The sequence below is a fragment of the Propithecus coquereli genome, unplaced genomic scaffold (genome assembly GCF_000956105.1).
Source record: "Propithecus coquereli isolate 6110/MARCELLA unplaced genomic scaffold, Pcoq_1.0 Scaffold160, whole genome shotgun sequence".
NCBI lineage: Eukaryota > Metazoa > Chordata > Mammalia > Primates > Indriidae > Propithecus > Propithecus coquereli.
This window is the reverse complement of record NW_012140525.1, coordinates 2,948,062-2,963,498: the sequence shown is the minus strand read 5'-3', so window position 1 is coordinate 2,963,498 and position 15,437 is coordinate 2,948,062. Positions and strand designations below refer to the sequence as shown.

Below are 15,437 nucleotides of genomic sequence, written 5' to 3'. Positions count from 1 at the left end.
TGTATTACTTTAAAAAAGTTTGGCCAGACAATGAAGATATGTCAAGATCAAGGGGCACCTACAAAAAAATGTACTATATTGAAAGATTTTTATTTATTTACATTATTTTAAACTACTACTTCCAATAACTGAATGAAACAAGAAAGACAGTTACTTATCATGAACATCATTATTATTCATTGTTACTATTTAATGGGCAATTCCCCCTCACGAGGCACTGCCTTATCACTGCATAGCTATAATCGCCTATGTTGTAGCAATTATTTTTATCATGATTTATAGTTGAAGAAACTAACTCACTTCTCTCTGACCCTAACATCCTTGCTATACTGCTGCATACCTGCACTAAATGTAATGTGCTAATTAGTATTAAAATAAAACAGAAAAACTATATTAAAACACACATTGGCCAATTTGTGCATTTTAAAGAACAGTGACTAAGAAAATTAAATTTCCTCATTTCTTTCCTGCCACAAACCACATTTGTTACCAACCTTTCTCAGGAAGCTACAAAACAAGCAAAACAAAACAAAAACTAACATTGCTTAATTATCACCTCCCATACCTTATATCTGGTTAGACACAACTATGCCTATGGCCTGCTTGAATGCCCTATCAGAGCATTTCATTTTACATGTGAAGATAAAAAATGTCTATCAACAAATAATCCTGACATTTTCGAATAATCCTGACCACTTTAGAAGCACTGAAGTGAAATCAACATTTTGGCAAGTAACTAAGACAAAAACCCAAAGTAGAATATCAAAGCATTTTGCTATTTCTGAATATGTTTCTCATTCTAGCTTTCCTTTTTCACAATGCAAATTTTTCAGATCCTAAATTTTACTCATAAAGATCATTTATGGCAAATAATTTTTGCCTGTGATAACAAAATTCTTCCTAATTCAGTGGCCAAAAAAAAAAAAAAAGTTTTCTGTATTCTTTAGTCCAAGTTTATGGAAAACGTGGACAGAGAATCCCAAACTGCCTTTATTTGCCATTATCTAGTCTTGTTATCTTCCGTGGAAGGATAAGGCATTAGACTCCTAATATGCCTTGATAAAAGGGATCCATTCATTCACTAATATACTTTACAACTCAATAAATATTTCTTGAGCACCTACTCTACATCACACACTGTTCTAGGTGCTGACCATAATAAAGTTTCTAAACTCAACAAGGACTTTCAAAATTAGATACTTAGACTTAAGATAACATAGGGCAGATTTTCCTGTGTGTTCCCTGAAACACCTAGAGAAGGAAAGGAAAAGTGAGGAATGGAAGCCAGACAAAGGGGACAAGTGTAACAATTTAACTCCTTGGAAAGTTCAGAAATCTACATATCATACCCCTAACTAAAGAGTTACAAAATGCATTTGCTTTTACAGTGATGCAATAAAGCCACCTGTTTAACTTTCATTTTTTCCCAAACTCATTCAACCATTTAACATATTTTAATGCCTCTAGAAACTGTGCTCTGCAGATCGTATTTTGGGAAATGCTGGGACATGTTTTTGTCTTGATGAAGGCCAAGGATTTTTTTAAACCACTACCTGACTGCAAACTATAGTTTGTGAGGTGAATTGAGTTTGTGTTAACATCTCATTGACAAATTTTTTCCTGCTTATTTTTTTCCTATAAATTTCCTCTATCTCAGAAGTTTGGTCACTTAAATTTCAACAAAACTGGCTACATTAGAGCACCTAGTATTTCATGATATTTTATGAAATTACTATTTTAAAGGAAGACATAAAGCAATAATCTTGAAATGAAATCTTTCTCTTCATGTCCACAGTTAAAAAAGCTTTACAAAATAATCAGGCACTAAACTGGACATGTATATCCCAAAACGGATTAAGATAACCTGCATGATTTTTAAAATATTGATTCCTGAGTCTTACTCCAGACTTATTAAATCAAGATCTCTAAGAGGCAACATTCAATAACAACCATCTAGGGTAATTCATATCATCTAGGAAGTGTGGGAAAGACAAAAGGGGCCTCTGATATCAAAAATCATGATTGTTTCATTTGGTACGTTGACTATACCTAAAAGTTATCTCTAGCCCTTTTATTGTGTGTATTAAATTTAAATTTGAATCATTTGTTTTACTACACCATTGTATCTTCTAACCTAAGACATCATCTCTCCTCTTTATCCCTTTATTCATTTCAGTTACAATATAACCAAAGTATAAGAAAAATAAAGGTGATTGCCATAAAAGAAGTATATCAAAGAAGGAAGAACACTCAGAGTCCAAGCAAAATTAATGCATCCTGTACTGAATTAGTAGTTGAAAAACTCTAAGATTCTTTGCCCTAGGTCTTCTCCAATCTAGGCAAGCATTCCATATTAAAAAAAAAAAAAAATACTGTAAGAATACAAGATAAAAGATGGTAACTAAATATCAAGTTCAACTTTGAGTCCCACTCTAATCATTTTCTTAGCACAGCAGTTCCTAAGTAGTTACTCAGCATAACCAAAGTTCTTTGATGCAAAATTCTCCCTGAAACACCAATCTAAAACCTTAGAAATTTAGTGCTGCAGATAATGAGAATTTTTATCACTAAAGGTTACCTTTTTTTTTTTTTTTTTTTGAGGTAAAGGGAATGGAAAAGAGAAACAAGGAAATAATATACCTAGGAAAAATTATGCAAGTATTGGTCAATAAATAAAAAGAGCTTTACTGGATTTTGTAACTACTTTTCTATAATTCCTCAGTATTTAATAATGACCTCCCTCCCAAATTTTCAAAGAGACCAAAACATTATTTTGCTTAACAACATTAAAATAACACTCAACCAAAAAGGAATTAAAAAGTGCTTGGATGAAAACAAAATGTTATGTGGTAAAGATTTATTTATTTATGATATTTTAAATATTTTAAAGTTATATTAGAAATATGTTCTTATAGTAATGTTATGTTAAAATATCTCAAAAGTGTCAAATATGATTTACTTGAAAAATGTTTTATGGCACTATTCTACTTTCAGGTTAACATATACAAAAATCAGCCCTTCAAAGTATGTATTCGTTTCTCTTTATTTTAAGACTTCCTCCTTTTTTTGAATCCAATAACAAAACTTCGCTTTGATAATCTTCATTCAAAGTTAATCACTTCTAATGCTTATGTCTCCATAAAAGTTTCCCTTAAAAACACCTTTCTCACAAACCTATTTAAATTTATTTTTTGCAGAACAATAAAAAATTTAAGCTGTTTCTAAACACATCTTTCTATCTTTTGCTAACTCTTAACCTCCTTTTGTGTTATTCTCGCACCTGGAGAAATTATAGATGCTTATCATATTTCATATTTTGTTTTTTTCTACTTATTAACTGTATTATATTACTTTAATCACCTCTTATAGAGATTATCCCATCTAAAGTGAGCCCTGACTTTGGTTTCCCTCAAGTTCAAAAAACAAGAACAACAAAAAAAAAGCACACAAAGGTGTGTTAATTTCCTCAGTGCCCATTTCAAATTAAATTACGTGCATGATTTCTATTAATAAAATGATTTCTTAATGTTATGCTCTATGTTATGTTACTTAAGAAGATTGTGCATTCCCTTTCTTCTAATTTATTTACAGGAATCTTTCAACTAATTTGTTTTCCTTTTCCTACTTAAATCTCCAGTTTTCTTCTCTACTCTCCTCAAAGTTAGATAAATAATTCAGATTTTGGGTTATAGGTTCCCATATTTGCAAAAGTGGATGAGTTTACTTGAGCAGATAAGTTATGATGTTTTAAAGAAAGTACAGACCATTATACCAGACTATTTGAAATTGGGAAGAAATACTTTAAATGCATAAAAATATTGAAATCATTCAATAAAGTTAATACCTACTATGGATTAAGCATCAAAATTTGAAAAACATTAAAGAAAGCAGAAAAATTAGGATTCGTTTTAGTTGTTGTTAATCATCTATGAAATCACTATGAAGTCACTTCACCTCTTGCCCTAAGGTTTTACATTGTTTAAAAAAGGGGGATTTATGATTTCTAACATTCCTTCTGGTTTCTAAATGTCTGGGTTATTTAGATATGCAATGCAATCCCAGTCCTGAATTCTATATCTGTTATATTATACACACCTGCACACACACCCCTCACGATGACATTTCTGTTAAGGAAAACTTTCAGGAAAAAAAAAAGAATGCAAAACTTCAAAATATTAATAGCAGCGAGGCATTTTCATACACTGACAGTGAGAGAGTAACTGGTATATTCCTTGCTGAAAGTCAGTGTGCAATTATCTGTCAAACATTAGAATGAGGCATGTAATCCTAGCACTCTGGGAGCCCGAGGCGGGCGGATTGTCGCTTGAGGTCAGGAGTTCAAGACCAGCCTCAGCAAGAGCAAGACCCATCTCTACTAAAAATAGAAAGAAAATAACACAGGCAACTAAAAATAGAACAAAATTAGCCAGGCCTGGCAGCGCACACCTATAGTCCCAGCTATTGGGGAGACTAAGGTAGAAGAATCCCTTTAGTCCTGGAGTTTGAGGTTGACTGTGAGCTAGGCTGACACCATGGCACTCTAGCCGGGGCAACAGAGTGAGACTCTGTCTCAAAAAAAAAAAAAAAAAACATTAGAATGAGGAAGTCCTTTAAATTCAGCGTTTGCACTTCTGGGAATCAAGCCTAATGAATGATTGACAACATTTACATAAACACATATGTTTGAGGATACATATTGCAACAGTGGATATACAACAGGCAGTTCATATTTAAAAACTCCAAACCCAAATTCTTGATTTCCACCTCCAATTCTGTTCAATCTAATCTTTCACATCCTAGTTAAAATGGCCTCAGTTGATCAAGCCAAATACCAAGGAATCAATATTCATTCCTCCTTCACAATAAATTCAATAAAGTCCTATCTCTTTTCCCTCTAAAATACACTGAGAATCAGTGATCTTTGGATCTATACTTCAGATCTACATCCTAGTCTCAGCCACCTTTATCTCTCACATGAACTACAATAAAAACCTCCTGAGTTATTTCCTCCTATTTACTCTTGCCTCTCACAACTACAAAAGCCAAAATGACCATTTTAAAATACAGATAAGATCATGAACTTCCCTGTGTAAAACTCTTCCACAACTTTGCACTGCACTTCCAGCAAAATCTAAATACCTCCCTGGTGTCTACCTGTGTCTGCAAAACATTCTCTGTTGCTTTGATTATGCTGCCCCAAACTGACAATTCCCAAAATCTGCTAAGCTCTTCTCTACTCCAAGGCCCTTAATCATGTTTTTTCCAGCCTGGAAAGCATCTTTCAGGCTCCTCATTATACAATTATTATCACAGTAGCCTTCCCTGGTTCACATATTTACCTTCTGCATTCATCTACACACCTCAGTTTTTAATTCTCCTGTTGATTTGTTTATTAATTATGTATTTCTTCCTGCTAGCACATAAAATTCAGATGGTGTGGAACTGTTTTACTGCTGTTATCTCAGTACCATGTATATAGCTCATATCAATAAATATCTGTTGTATGAATGGCAGAATAACCTAAGAGCAACCTGAGTTTTTGCTTTCATTTGCCACAGATAAGCTACTATTTAAAATATAAGTCTTAATTTAGAGTAAAAATTTTACAGATCAGGCAATTCCTCTAGTAATCCATTTCGATAATGTACTAAATCTAATCTGCTAAAATAATGAAAAATGTCAATTAGAGTGACAAGAATTTAGTGAAAACCTGCACGGTACACAGTAATGTACTAAAAATTTATGATCTAACTCCAGAAATCTTCTTAGCTTCATCTCTGGCCACACACACACACACACACACACACACACACACACACACACATATTTTAATTTGTGGCCATCTCCCTTTGGGAAATATAAATTGTTCAGATTGGCTGTAATTCCAGGTGTGCATGGCATGAGATGATCGCTGAAGACAGATTAGGCTTTTGTACTGGAAGGAGTGTTTATGTTTTAGTTTAGAGAGTCATAGATTTTTGAGGAAGGTTTGTTTACTTTAAGAGCAAGAAAGGCATCTGGGTGAGGGCCTAGATGCAGCACAAAGATGACCAACTAAATGCTGTACACCAGTAACATTCTCACTACCATAGAATCAGTGTCATGTTTTCTTGTGTGGTGGATTAAAATTTAGATTTTCCCTTACTATTTAGATTTCAAAGGTGTTATACTGTAGCCTATGCTACAGTATGTGCCTTGTTCCTAAAACTACTCCCAGTGAAGTTAAGTCAAGTTGGCCTTGTGCAATCTTATTCAATCTTGGATAATATGCTAGAATCTACATAAGTGCTTTTTCTACTGATAACATATTCTCCTTATCTTAACCATTCCAAACTCTATCCCATTTTAAAAACACCCTATATTCATCCATCTGCTTGAATATTCTATTTTTGACTTCTAAAATCAAGTCTACATACCTAAAAAGAATACTCCTGAAACCATGCTACATAATATATACTTTGTTACGAGAGTATTTTCCTTTTTGTTATCATTCTAGACTTGGAAAATTGGTCCTGGAAGAGATTAATACTTTAATATTATCTCACTCCATTTGTGTTGCTATAAAGGAACACCTGAGGCTGGGTAATCTATAAAGAAAAGAGGTTTATTTGCCTCTCAATTCTGCAAGTTGTATAAGACTATGGCACCAGCATCTGCCTCTGGTGAGGGCCTCCAGCTGCTTCTACTCATGGTGGAAGGGGAGCCAGTGTGTGCAGAGATCACACGGTGAGAGAGGAAGTAAGAGGGCAAGAGAGGAGGTGCCAGGCTCTTGTTAACAACCAGCTCTCTCAGCCAGGAGCAGTGGCTCATGCCTGCAATCCTAGCACTCCGGGAGGCCGAGGCGGGCGGATTGTTTGAGCTTAGGAGTTCGAGACCAGCCTGAGCAAGAGCGAGATCCCATCTCTAAGAAAAAAATAGAAAGAAATTAGCTGGACAACTAAAAATATATAGAAAAAATTAGCTGAGCATGGTGGCACATGCCTGTAATCCCAGCTACTCGGGAGGCTGAGGCAGAAGGATCGCTTGAGCCCAGGAGTCTGAGGTTGCTGTGAGCTAGGTTGACGCCATGGCACTCTGGACCGGGCAACAGAGTAAGATTCTGTCTCAAAAAAAAAAACAACCAGCTCTCTCAGGAGTTAACAGACTAAGAACTCACTCACCCCCCTACACTCACAGGGCATTAATGTGTTCACGAGCGGTCTACTGCCATGACCAAAACACCTCCCACTAGGCACTCACCTCCAACATTGGGATCAAGTTTCAACATGAGGTTTGGGGGGGGCAAATATTAATTTTCAATATTAACGCACAAATATAACAATCTTAACATTTTAAACATAACTCCTATAGTGTAGCAGCCTTCAATTCTCCTTTCTCTCCTAAGCCTTTTCTCCATTTACTTAAACCCTGAAAGCTTCTGAATTTGTAACCATCTGATTTTATTCCTAATTATTTCAATATTTGCTATTAAAAGTCTCAGGAAGGACATAAAAATGTTAAGGTCTACTTTCATTAGCACATGCCTCTGGCTCTACCATAATTTCTTTTCCACTAAAAAAGATTTTTTGTAAAAAATTTAAAAAATTAAATTTCCTTTCTGAGCCTTTAAATAATATACGTCTTTATCTAACCACAGCAACAGCATAGCAACACTGTAGGTTGCTCTGAAGTTCTGTGTCTCTAAACTAGAGCCAAAAGTAGAGATAGTTTCAACAGTAGACTTTTCTTTGGAAAAGTCCCACATCTATAAATGTCACCTCTCTTTGTCTCAAATCAAGAGTCAATATGTCCAGGGCCCAGAGCTGTAAACACAGAAAATAAAAGCACCAAGGGAAAAATTCCAGGTCTCAGAACTCCAATGAGGTCACAACACCTGCAAAGGAAAGCAGTCATCTCTTTTTGAGAAGGCTTCTGTGTAATATCGAGAATGAGAATCAAAAGATTAAAAACTTGGGTGAACCACTGAAGCAATGAATAATGTACAGTCTGCCTCTGTAATGCCCTATCTCACATAATTCACATAACAAATGAAGCAGTGAGCAGTGCAAGAGATTTAAACCCTTACCCTACTGTACAAGTGGATTGCAACATAAAGTTAACAACCTAGTTTTAAACTAGTTCTTTGGATTAAAACAAACATAAACACAATAGACACTTACCTTCAAAAATGGACCCCAATTGATATTCTCCACTGAAAAATTGTGGCAATGAAAATACAAGTGCTCCCAGTCCTATCATAAAGGATGCAAATGCAAGCCATCTTGGCTTGTGTCCTCTTTCACCAAAGAATGATACGAATAAAGACAGCAAACAGAATGAAATATCGTAACTTGATGATATTAGGCCAGTCAGTGAACTCTTCATTTCATAACGTTTCTCAATCGTGGAAATGCTAATATTTACTAGGCCATTAACTACAATACCTACAAAAAGAGAAAAGGAAATTTATGTGCATTATTACAACTTTACCATACAGATCATGATTATTAACACAATGCACTAAAGTTTCACTGTTCGTGGGTTTTTTGGTATTTTTAAATGTGCCAATTTTAAAAGTCTGGAAATTTTATAGTTAAGCAACCCAAACATACTTTCTTGGAAATAAATTTGCTTTATAAATTGTACACTTGTGAATTTTCAGGTGTTCAACAAAACTGATGTTTGCTACATACTAAATTGTAGTTAACCATCTGTAATTCATTTTTCTTTAAATGACCAACAAAAAGTTCAGGCTAGTAAAGTCCCATGAAAGGTTGCTGTAGAGTTTCCAATTGTAGTATACTCCCATGGACCTCACTCAGGAGAGTAGGAAAGGTACAAGTGACCCCACAGGCCATTGTAGTTACACTCAATTGCTTCCCAAATTACTCAATCCTTAAATATACTTATCTATAACAAGAGAGTACTTTGATTTAGTCTTAAGAAGGACAAATTGAGCTCTCCAACCCCTATTTTTTTCTAACATTCTTACAGATATTAAGTTATTTAAAAAGTTCTGGAGCAAAAATAAACATGAGTTAAGAGTCTTATTTCAGCCACTAGCATTCTAAATCATAAACAAAGTAAAAGAAAAAAGTAAAAAAAAAAAAAAAAACCTTACACTTCATCTGCTTGTTATAACTATAATGAAGGAATAGAAGGTAAACAAAGAAAGACAAAATTGATTTTGACTGACTTAAAAATGTTCTGTCCAGATATAGATTAAACTTACAGGAGTTTAAACATTGCTATAGATTGAAAACAAAAAACATATGATCAAATTTTAACTAGTTATTTCTTTTACTTAAGAGGTATTATAAGGCCAGGCGCGGTGGCTCACGCCTGTAATCCTAGCACTCTGGGAGGCCAAGGCGGGAGGATCGTTCCTAGCTCAGGAGTTCGAGACCAGCCTGAGCAAGAGCGAGACCTCGTCTCTACCAAAAAATGGAAAGAAATTAATTGGACAGCTAAAAATATATGTAGAAAAAATTAGCCGGGCATGGTGGCGCGTGCCTGTGGTCCCAGCTACCCGGGAGGCTGAGACAGTAGGATTGCTTGAGCCCAGGAGTTTGAGGTTGCTGTGAGCTAGGCTAACACCACGGCACTTGCCCCAGGCAAGAGAGTGAGACTCTGTCTCAAAAAAAAAAAAAGGTATTATAAACTCTTTCCATTCATTAATTAACAGAATGAGTATAATCAAGTCATGATTTCTATAATCTCTTTAAATTTTACTTTATCAAGACTAACTAACAATATATTTCAAGAAAAATGAATATAACAAGTTTCAAAAGTCCAAACATGATTTTTACTTTTATACCAACTTAATAAGACTATAAACCAATTACAAGTCCCGGGGATTTCAAGATAAAGTATCTAAAGTACCTAGGAAGGACATTTTTATAAGGAGATAAAGTTATCTGATAATATGAAAATTTCCCCATTCAAAAATCAATTTCCCAACACAACTGCCATACTCGTTAAAAATCAGAGAAATTATTGCCTTCAATGGTAAAACTTCTCTTTGGAAAAGTAAATTCGTAAACTTCTTTGGAAGGATAGTACTTTAATCCTATGAATTCCAACATGAATTCTATGTTATGTAAGTTCCAAGAACACACTGTTTTAAAAAAAAAAAATGCCATGACACACCGCACACCACATCTCTATTGTAAATACATGAAGATAGGAAGCACATTATGATATCAAGTGCTAAAAGAAACCCTGTTTGTCCTTGAGAAATGTTGGGCTAAATAAAATCAACTCATTTGACAAGTTTTTTCTTCCCAATTAAACATCTATTAATATTCTACAAAAATAGTTTTCCTAAGGACCATGTTTGAGAAACATGGCAATAATGTTTTCAGTCATTCAAACTTAAACTGAAACGTGAATCAATGTATTAGGTCACTCTCCTCTCAGATTATGCTTCTTAAATTGGGGATCTCCAGATATATGAGGAACTACACTAAACCTGACACACTTTTCTAAGCATGCCAATTACATTTGATAATAATTTTAAACAATATTTTACATTATATATAAAATTATATATTCTGGAATAATATAGAAGTCTCAGGAGAATTTTAAGATAAAACACAAGATAAAGTTTTTACTTGTGTCCAGTTTTTTGAACTTCTCATTCCTTGACACTGAGATTCTTCACAATCACTGATTTTGGACAACTACGATCAACACATTAACGCAAGGGAAACTTTGGTGGAGACAAAAAAGGTAGAAAAGGAAGTAACTCCAGACACGAAATCTACCTTCAGTAGAAGAGCTGTAGCTGACTTCCAATCAGCAAATAGTTACTTAGCACCTAACATGTGCAAAGCAAGGGGTACTGGGTTCCTTGGAGAGGGGAAGCAGGAATAAAAACAAAAAGTATATATATTCTTCGATTTCATTTTCTGTTAACTTAAACAAGAGCAATTTCCAACCCCCCAAAAATATTTTTTAGATTGCATTTCTTCCAATCTTTGATTGATCATTTACATAATATTTTAAGACTATGACTCAAATGACCAAAAAATATGCACATATCAATTCAAACTAACCTTCAGCATGTCCTTCAACACACTCCACCTTGTCTCCACCCATCTCCAATTTGTCACCTTAATATAACTTCACATTTCTTTCATTCCCCTGCATTAGACACAACACCCTAGCAGCTTTTACCTTTTCTATTTTTATCAAGGGAGGCATTCTCCCTCCAAACTCGACTTAGATTACAAACTCCTAAGGGTATAAACCTGAACTTAATCTGCAACTCCCAAAAGAATCCAACAGAGATCCTACCTACAACAAAACAGATACTGGATAACTACTGTGGCTGAACAACTAATAAAGGCTTACCCTTCAACAACGCGGGAAGCCTTCGCTAATTCACTCACTGGGCTCCACTAGTGCCCACATTCTCTCAAACTCACAAAACGTGAATGCTTCTATCTAATCTATACTATAGATTTTAAATAGCTTTCTCCTTTGACAAACCTCCTACTCTCATCTGCGAATGTATTAATCCGTCCGCTGCAGAAACAATGTACAAACAAATCCCTTTAATAAGGGATTCAGTGAAAGGTATGCTTTTATCATGTAAAATAAGCTCCCCCAGGGTATACTTTCCCAAAGTAGAGTTCTCCTAATCTTCCCTGGAGGTTTGGAATCCGCTAACCTGAGGTAGACCACAAAAGGGGGGAGGGTAGAGAAGCTTGTATACCAAGTTTCAAACGTTGCCTTAAAGGAGAAGCTAAAATGTGGAAGGCAGAGCCTAGTCTGGGGACGCCGTGAGAGCGCACGCAAGTTGCAAGCGTGAGACCGCCCGGGATCCCTTCGCACCTGCCCTCTTGTGGCTCGCCGCGCCCTGCCAGCTCTCCGCTCGGCCAGAGCCCCTGGAGCGGGCGCTGGACTTTACCTTGCGTGACGGCCAAGAGGCAGTAGTGAAGCAGGAAGCCTTGGGGCGTGTTGCAGCGCTGGAGACACTGGGGGTGGAAGTTCCTCCACCCGCACGGCCCCTCCTCAAACTCGGACAGCGGCTGTGGCCCCGGCTGCTCCTGGGAGACTGGGGGAGTCGCTGAAGGCAGCGGTGGCTCCGGTGACTTCTGGGGGTCCTGGGGCTCCTGGGGTTCCTGTGGCTGAGAATCCTCTCTCTGGGGGACGGAAGACAAGGCAGACACCTCGACCTGACCCGGCGATGCAGACGAGCGGCGCGGGGTGTCTGGGGTGGAAGGGACGAAAGCCGGGTTCTCAATGCCTTTGGCGCCCTTCATGGTCAGGATGGGTTCTCCCTACTCCGGAGCCTTGGAGCAGCAAATAGCCAGGTTCCTCTCTGGCTCCTCCCCCGGGCAGGTGTCAACGCCCCCGTGCGGGCACACTTCCCGCCTCCCGGCCCTGCCTCTCCCCGCCGCCGCCCGGACCCTCTTACTCCAACTCCGGGCCGCCTGGGGCGCGGGCGTCGACCCCACAGGCTGTGTGCTTGGCCCGGGACTGCGACTCACCTGTCGCCGCTGGGGAATGCGCGGCGTGGGCGTGCGACCCGGCGGCGACCAGTGAGGTGGCGAGAGTTCGCTGCCCGCCGCCCTTGTCCGGAATCCGCCCTCGCCTGCCGCCCGCGCCGCTCTGGCCCTGCGCCCCCGCAGCCCGCCGCGCTTTTTCCCTGAGCCCGGGTCCTGGGAATTAATAGAATGTGGGAATCTGTGGCCGAAAGCTCCCCCTGGGTGCTGACATGAAAACGGTAAACAGTTGCATCAGGAGATCGTTCAAGAAAATATTCTGCGGCTTTCTTCCTTTGTTGCTTACCAAACCAGGTTAGCGCTGGACTCCAAGAATCTAGCAGCCACAGGCATAATACTTTGGATCCCTGAGCGTCTTGATAGACTTTTATTTGTCATCCTCCCTAGAAACAGAAATCCACGCCACCGCCTCCATCACCAGCACCATTAACAGCAGTATAACCACCTTTTTGGTTTTACTTCCCCAAAACTGAAGGAATAGAAATTAAGAAACTTTAAAAACATACATAGGACAGTCTCTCTGCTACATATCACGTATTTAAGATCAACAATGCTGATAATTATGTAAATAATTTCTACTTGTGGAATAAATAAGAAAAACACTTTGAAAACAACACCATTGTGTGATAGTTAACAATTCGTTCATTCATTCATTGATCCTCAAAAAAAAAAAAATTATTTCCTGGGTGCCAAGCACTGATCTAGGCTCTGGGGGCACACAAGTGAACCAGAACTGACCAACGCCCCTATCCTTATGGTACTTCAGTTCTAATAGGAGACAGACAATAAGTAATAATACATAGTACATGGCACATAGTATGGTAAGTAAATACTATTTTGTGAAACTTTTGTTTCAATTATATATGCTGTGTTTGCTGGGTTGAGGGATTGAGACACAAAATATGTATCTTACTTTGAACAGGCATACATTCTGTTCCCTGTTCCCTCGCAGTCAAAAAAGTTGTAGACTGCCGGGCACGATGGCTCACGCCTGTAATCCTAGCACTCTGGGAGGCCGAGGCGGGCGGATTGCTTGAGCTCACGAGTTCGAGACCAGCCTGAGCAAGAGCGAGACCCCGTCTCTACTAAAAATAGAAAGAAATAATCTGGACAACTAAAAGTATATATAGAAAAAATTAGCCAGGCATGGTGGCACATACCTGTAGTCCCAGCTACTCTGGAGGCTGAGGCAGTAGGATCCATTGAGCCCAGGAGTTTGAGGTTGCTGTGAGCTAGGCTGATGCCATGGCACTCACTCTAGCCAGGGCAACAGAGTGAGACTCTGTCTCAAAAAAAAAAAAAAAAAAAAAAGTTGTAGACTGGCCTAGAATATAGGGAAAGAGTAACAGCAAGAACTATCATATTTTAAATGTCTGCTATATGCCCCATTATTAATTTTTACAAAAGCAGTTGCTATTATCATCTACATTTTAGATATTAAGGAAACCACAGCCAGAGAGGATCAGTAACTCTCCCAAAGTCACACAGCTAATAAGTGACCTACCACTTGTTAAGGATTTGAATTCAACTCTCTTAACCAGATCTCTTCCCTGGACTTTGCATTTTCTATCTTTTAATTACTATAGTCTACCTCTGTCAGTTAGAATAATTGCATAGAAATTCTAAGAAATCAAACTCATATTTCGGTGATATTTATGAGGTTTAGAAAATTAATGCTGCTCTGGATACCTCTGATTTGAGAGGTATCCAAATTAAGTGTGGTATGTAAGCCTCCAAGGCCTTCTTTCAACAGAAATGGACTCAAAGGAGGTATTTACTTTGATCATCATCTTATCTATGGAATATGAAGTAACGTACCCCATCAGCATATTTTGCTTTGATAAGATATCGTTACACACAATCATGGTTTAAGATTATTTTGCAGCTTTGAATTAATAAATTCAAACTATACTATCTAAATCAAACTGGCATAATCATCATGCACTTAAATTTATACTAAGGAGAAATCTTACTCTTACAGTGTTAGAGAGTAGAATTTTGTTGAAAGATTAGCAGAAATGCTATTGCTCCATCTTAAATGCAACTTGCTCTAACTGAAAGTGTTACCAATGCTACTTTCCTGTTCTCTTACATTCTTTATGCTGCAATGATGGAAGAAAGGGGGCCCAGGTTTGCAACAAAGACCAAAAGAAAAAAAAAGAAAACTTGGTAAGTTTCATCTCTAATAATTGTATAGAAAACTGTCAATTTTTAAATTAATTTTTTGGTCAATCTAGGTTAAATCTGTTTCTACTGAGCATAGTCAAAATATACCATGTTACATTTCAGAAGGTAATTGATAAATTGCTTTTTTTTTTTTCTTAGTGGATTTCAGGTGATATATTTTTAAAGGGTAGAGAACAGGAGAAAGAGCAGTGTTCAAATTTTATAGTAAAACTCCAATACTGTAGCAAATGTCCCTGCCTATGGATAGCATTCTCTGGAATGTGCAGTAGGTCTTCCCTGTCAGGAATTAGATAAACCCAGGTAAACTCGATTAATAACAGAGCCATCAATATTATCTCACTAACTCCCCTTGCTCTGATTCTATGCTTAAGAGCAATCTTATCTTTATGCTTCTGTTTTCCATGTAGATATGTCTACTGGTGAAAATGTACTGATATGCCTATCTTTATCATTTTCTTTCTGTGTTTTTAATATTTTATTAATTCCCTTCCAATTGCAGACTAAATGTGAATCCTTTAATAGTATAACACTGTGAGGCTCATAGCATATTAAAATTAGAGGGATCTTGGCAATGCCTGAACACAAACATGGTCAAATGTGGATATTGTTGAGGTTCATTAAAAATCACAGTATTGAAGATTTATTAATATCACAGAATCTTATTTTAACTAAATAAGAGCAATGAAACAATCTAAGTGATTATTGTAGTATTCTGCACTTCTCTTTTCCATTTTAGATGTTTCACAAAATGTATAATTA

The 15,437-nt window shown here is 37.2% G+C and overlaps 1 protein-coding gene across 1 annotated transcript in view; it reads right to left on the bottom strand.

Moving 5' to 3' along the window:
• SLCO4C1 (solute carrier organic anion transporter family, member 4C1) overlaps positions 1 to 12,258 on the bottom strand; it is an 80,945-nt gene extending 68,687 nt beyond the window's left edge. Inside the window, exons 1-2 of the mRNA XM_012641057.1 lie at positions 11,894 to 12,258; positions 8,160 to 8,423 (exon numbers count right to left, since the gene is read on the bottom strand). Coding sequence (XP_012496511.1) covers positions 8,160 to 8,423; positions 11,894 to 12,248 — 619 coding nt within the window. The 5' untranslated portion in view covers positions 12,249 to 12,258. The remainder of the gene's footprint in view (positions 1 to 8,159; positions 8,424 to 11,893) is intronic.
• Between the last annotated feature and the right edge of the window lie 3,179 nt (positions 12,259 to 15,437).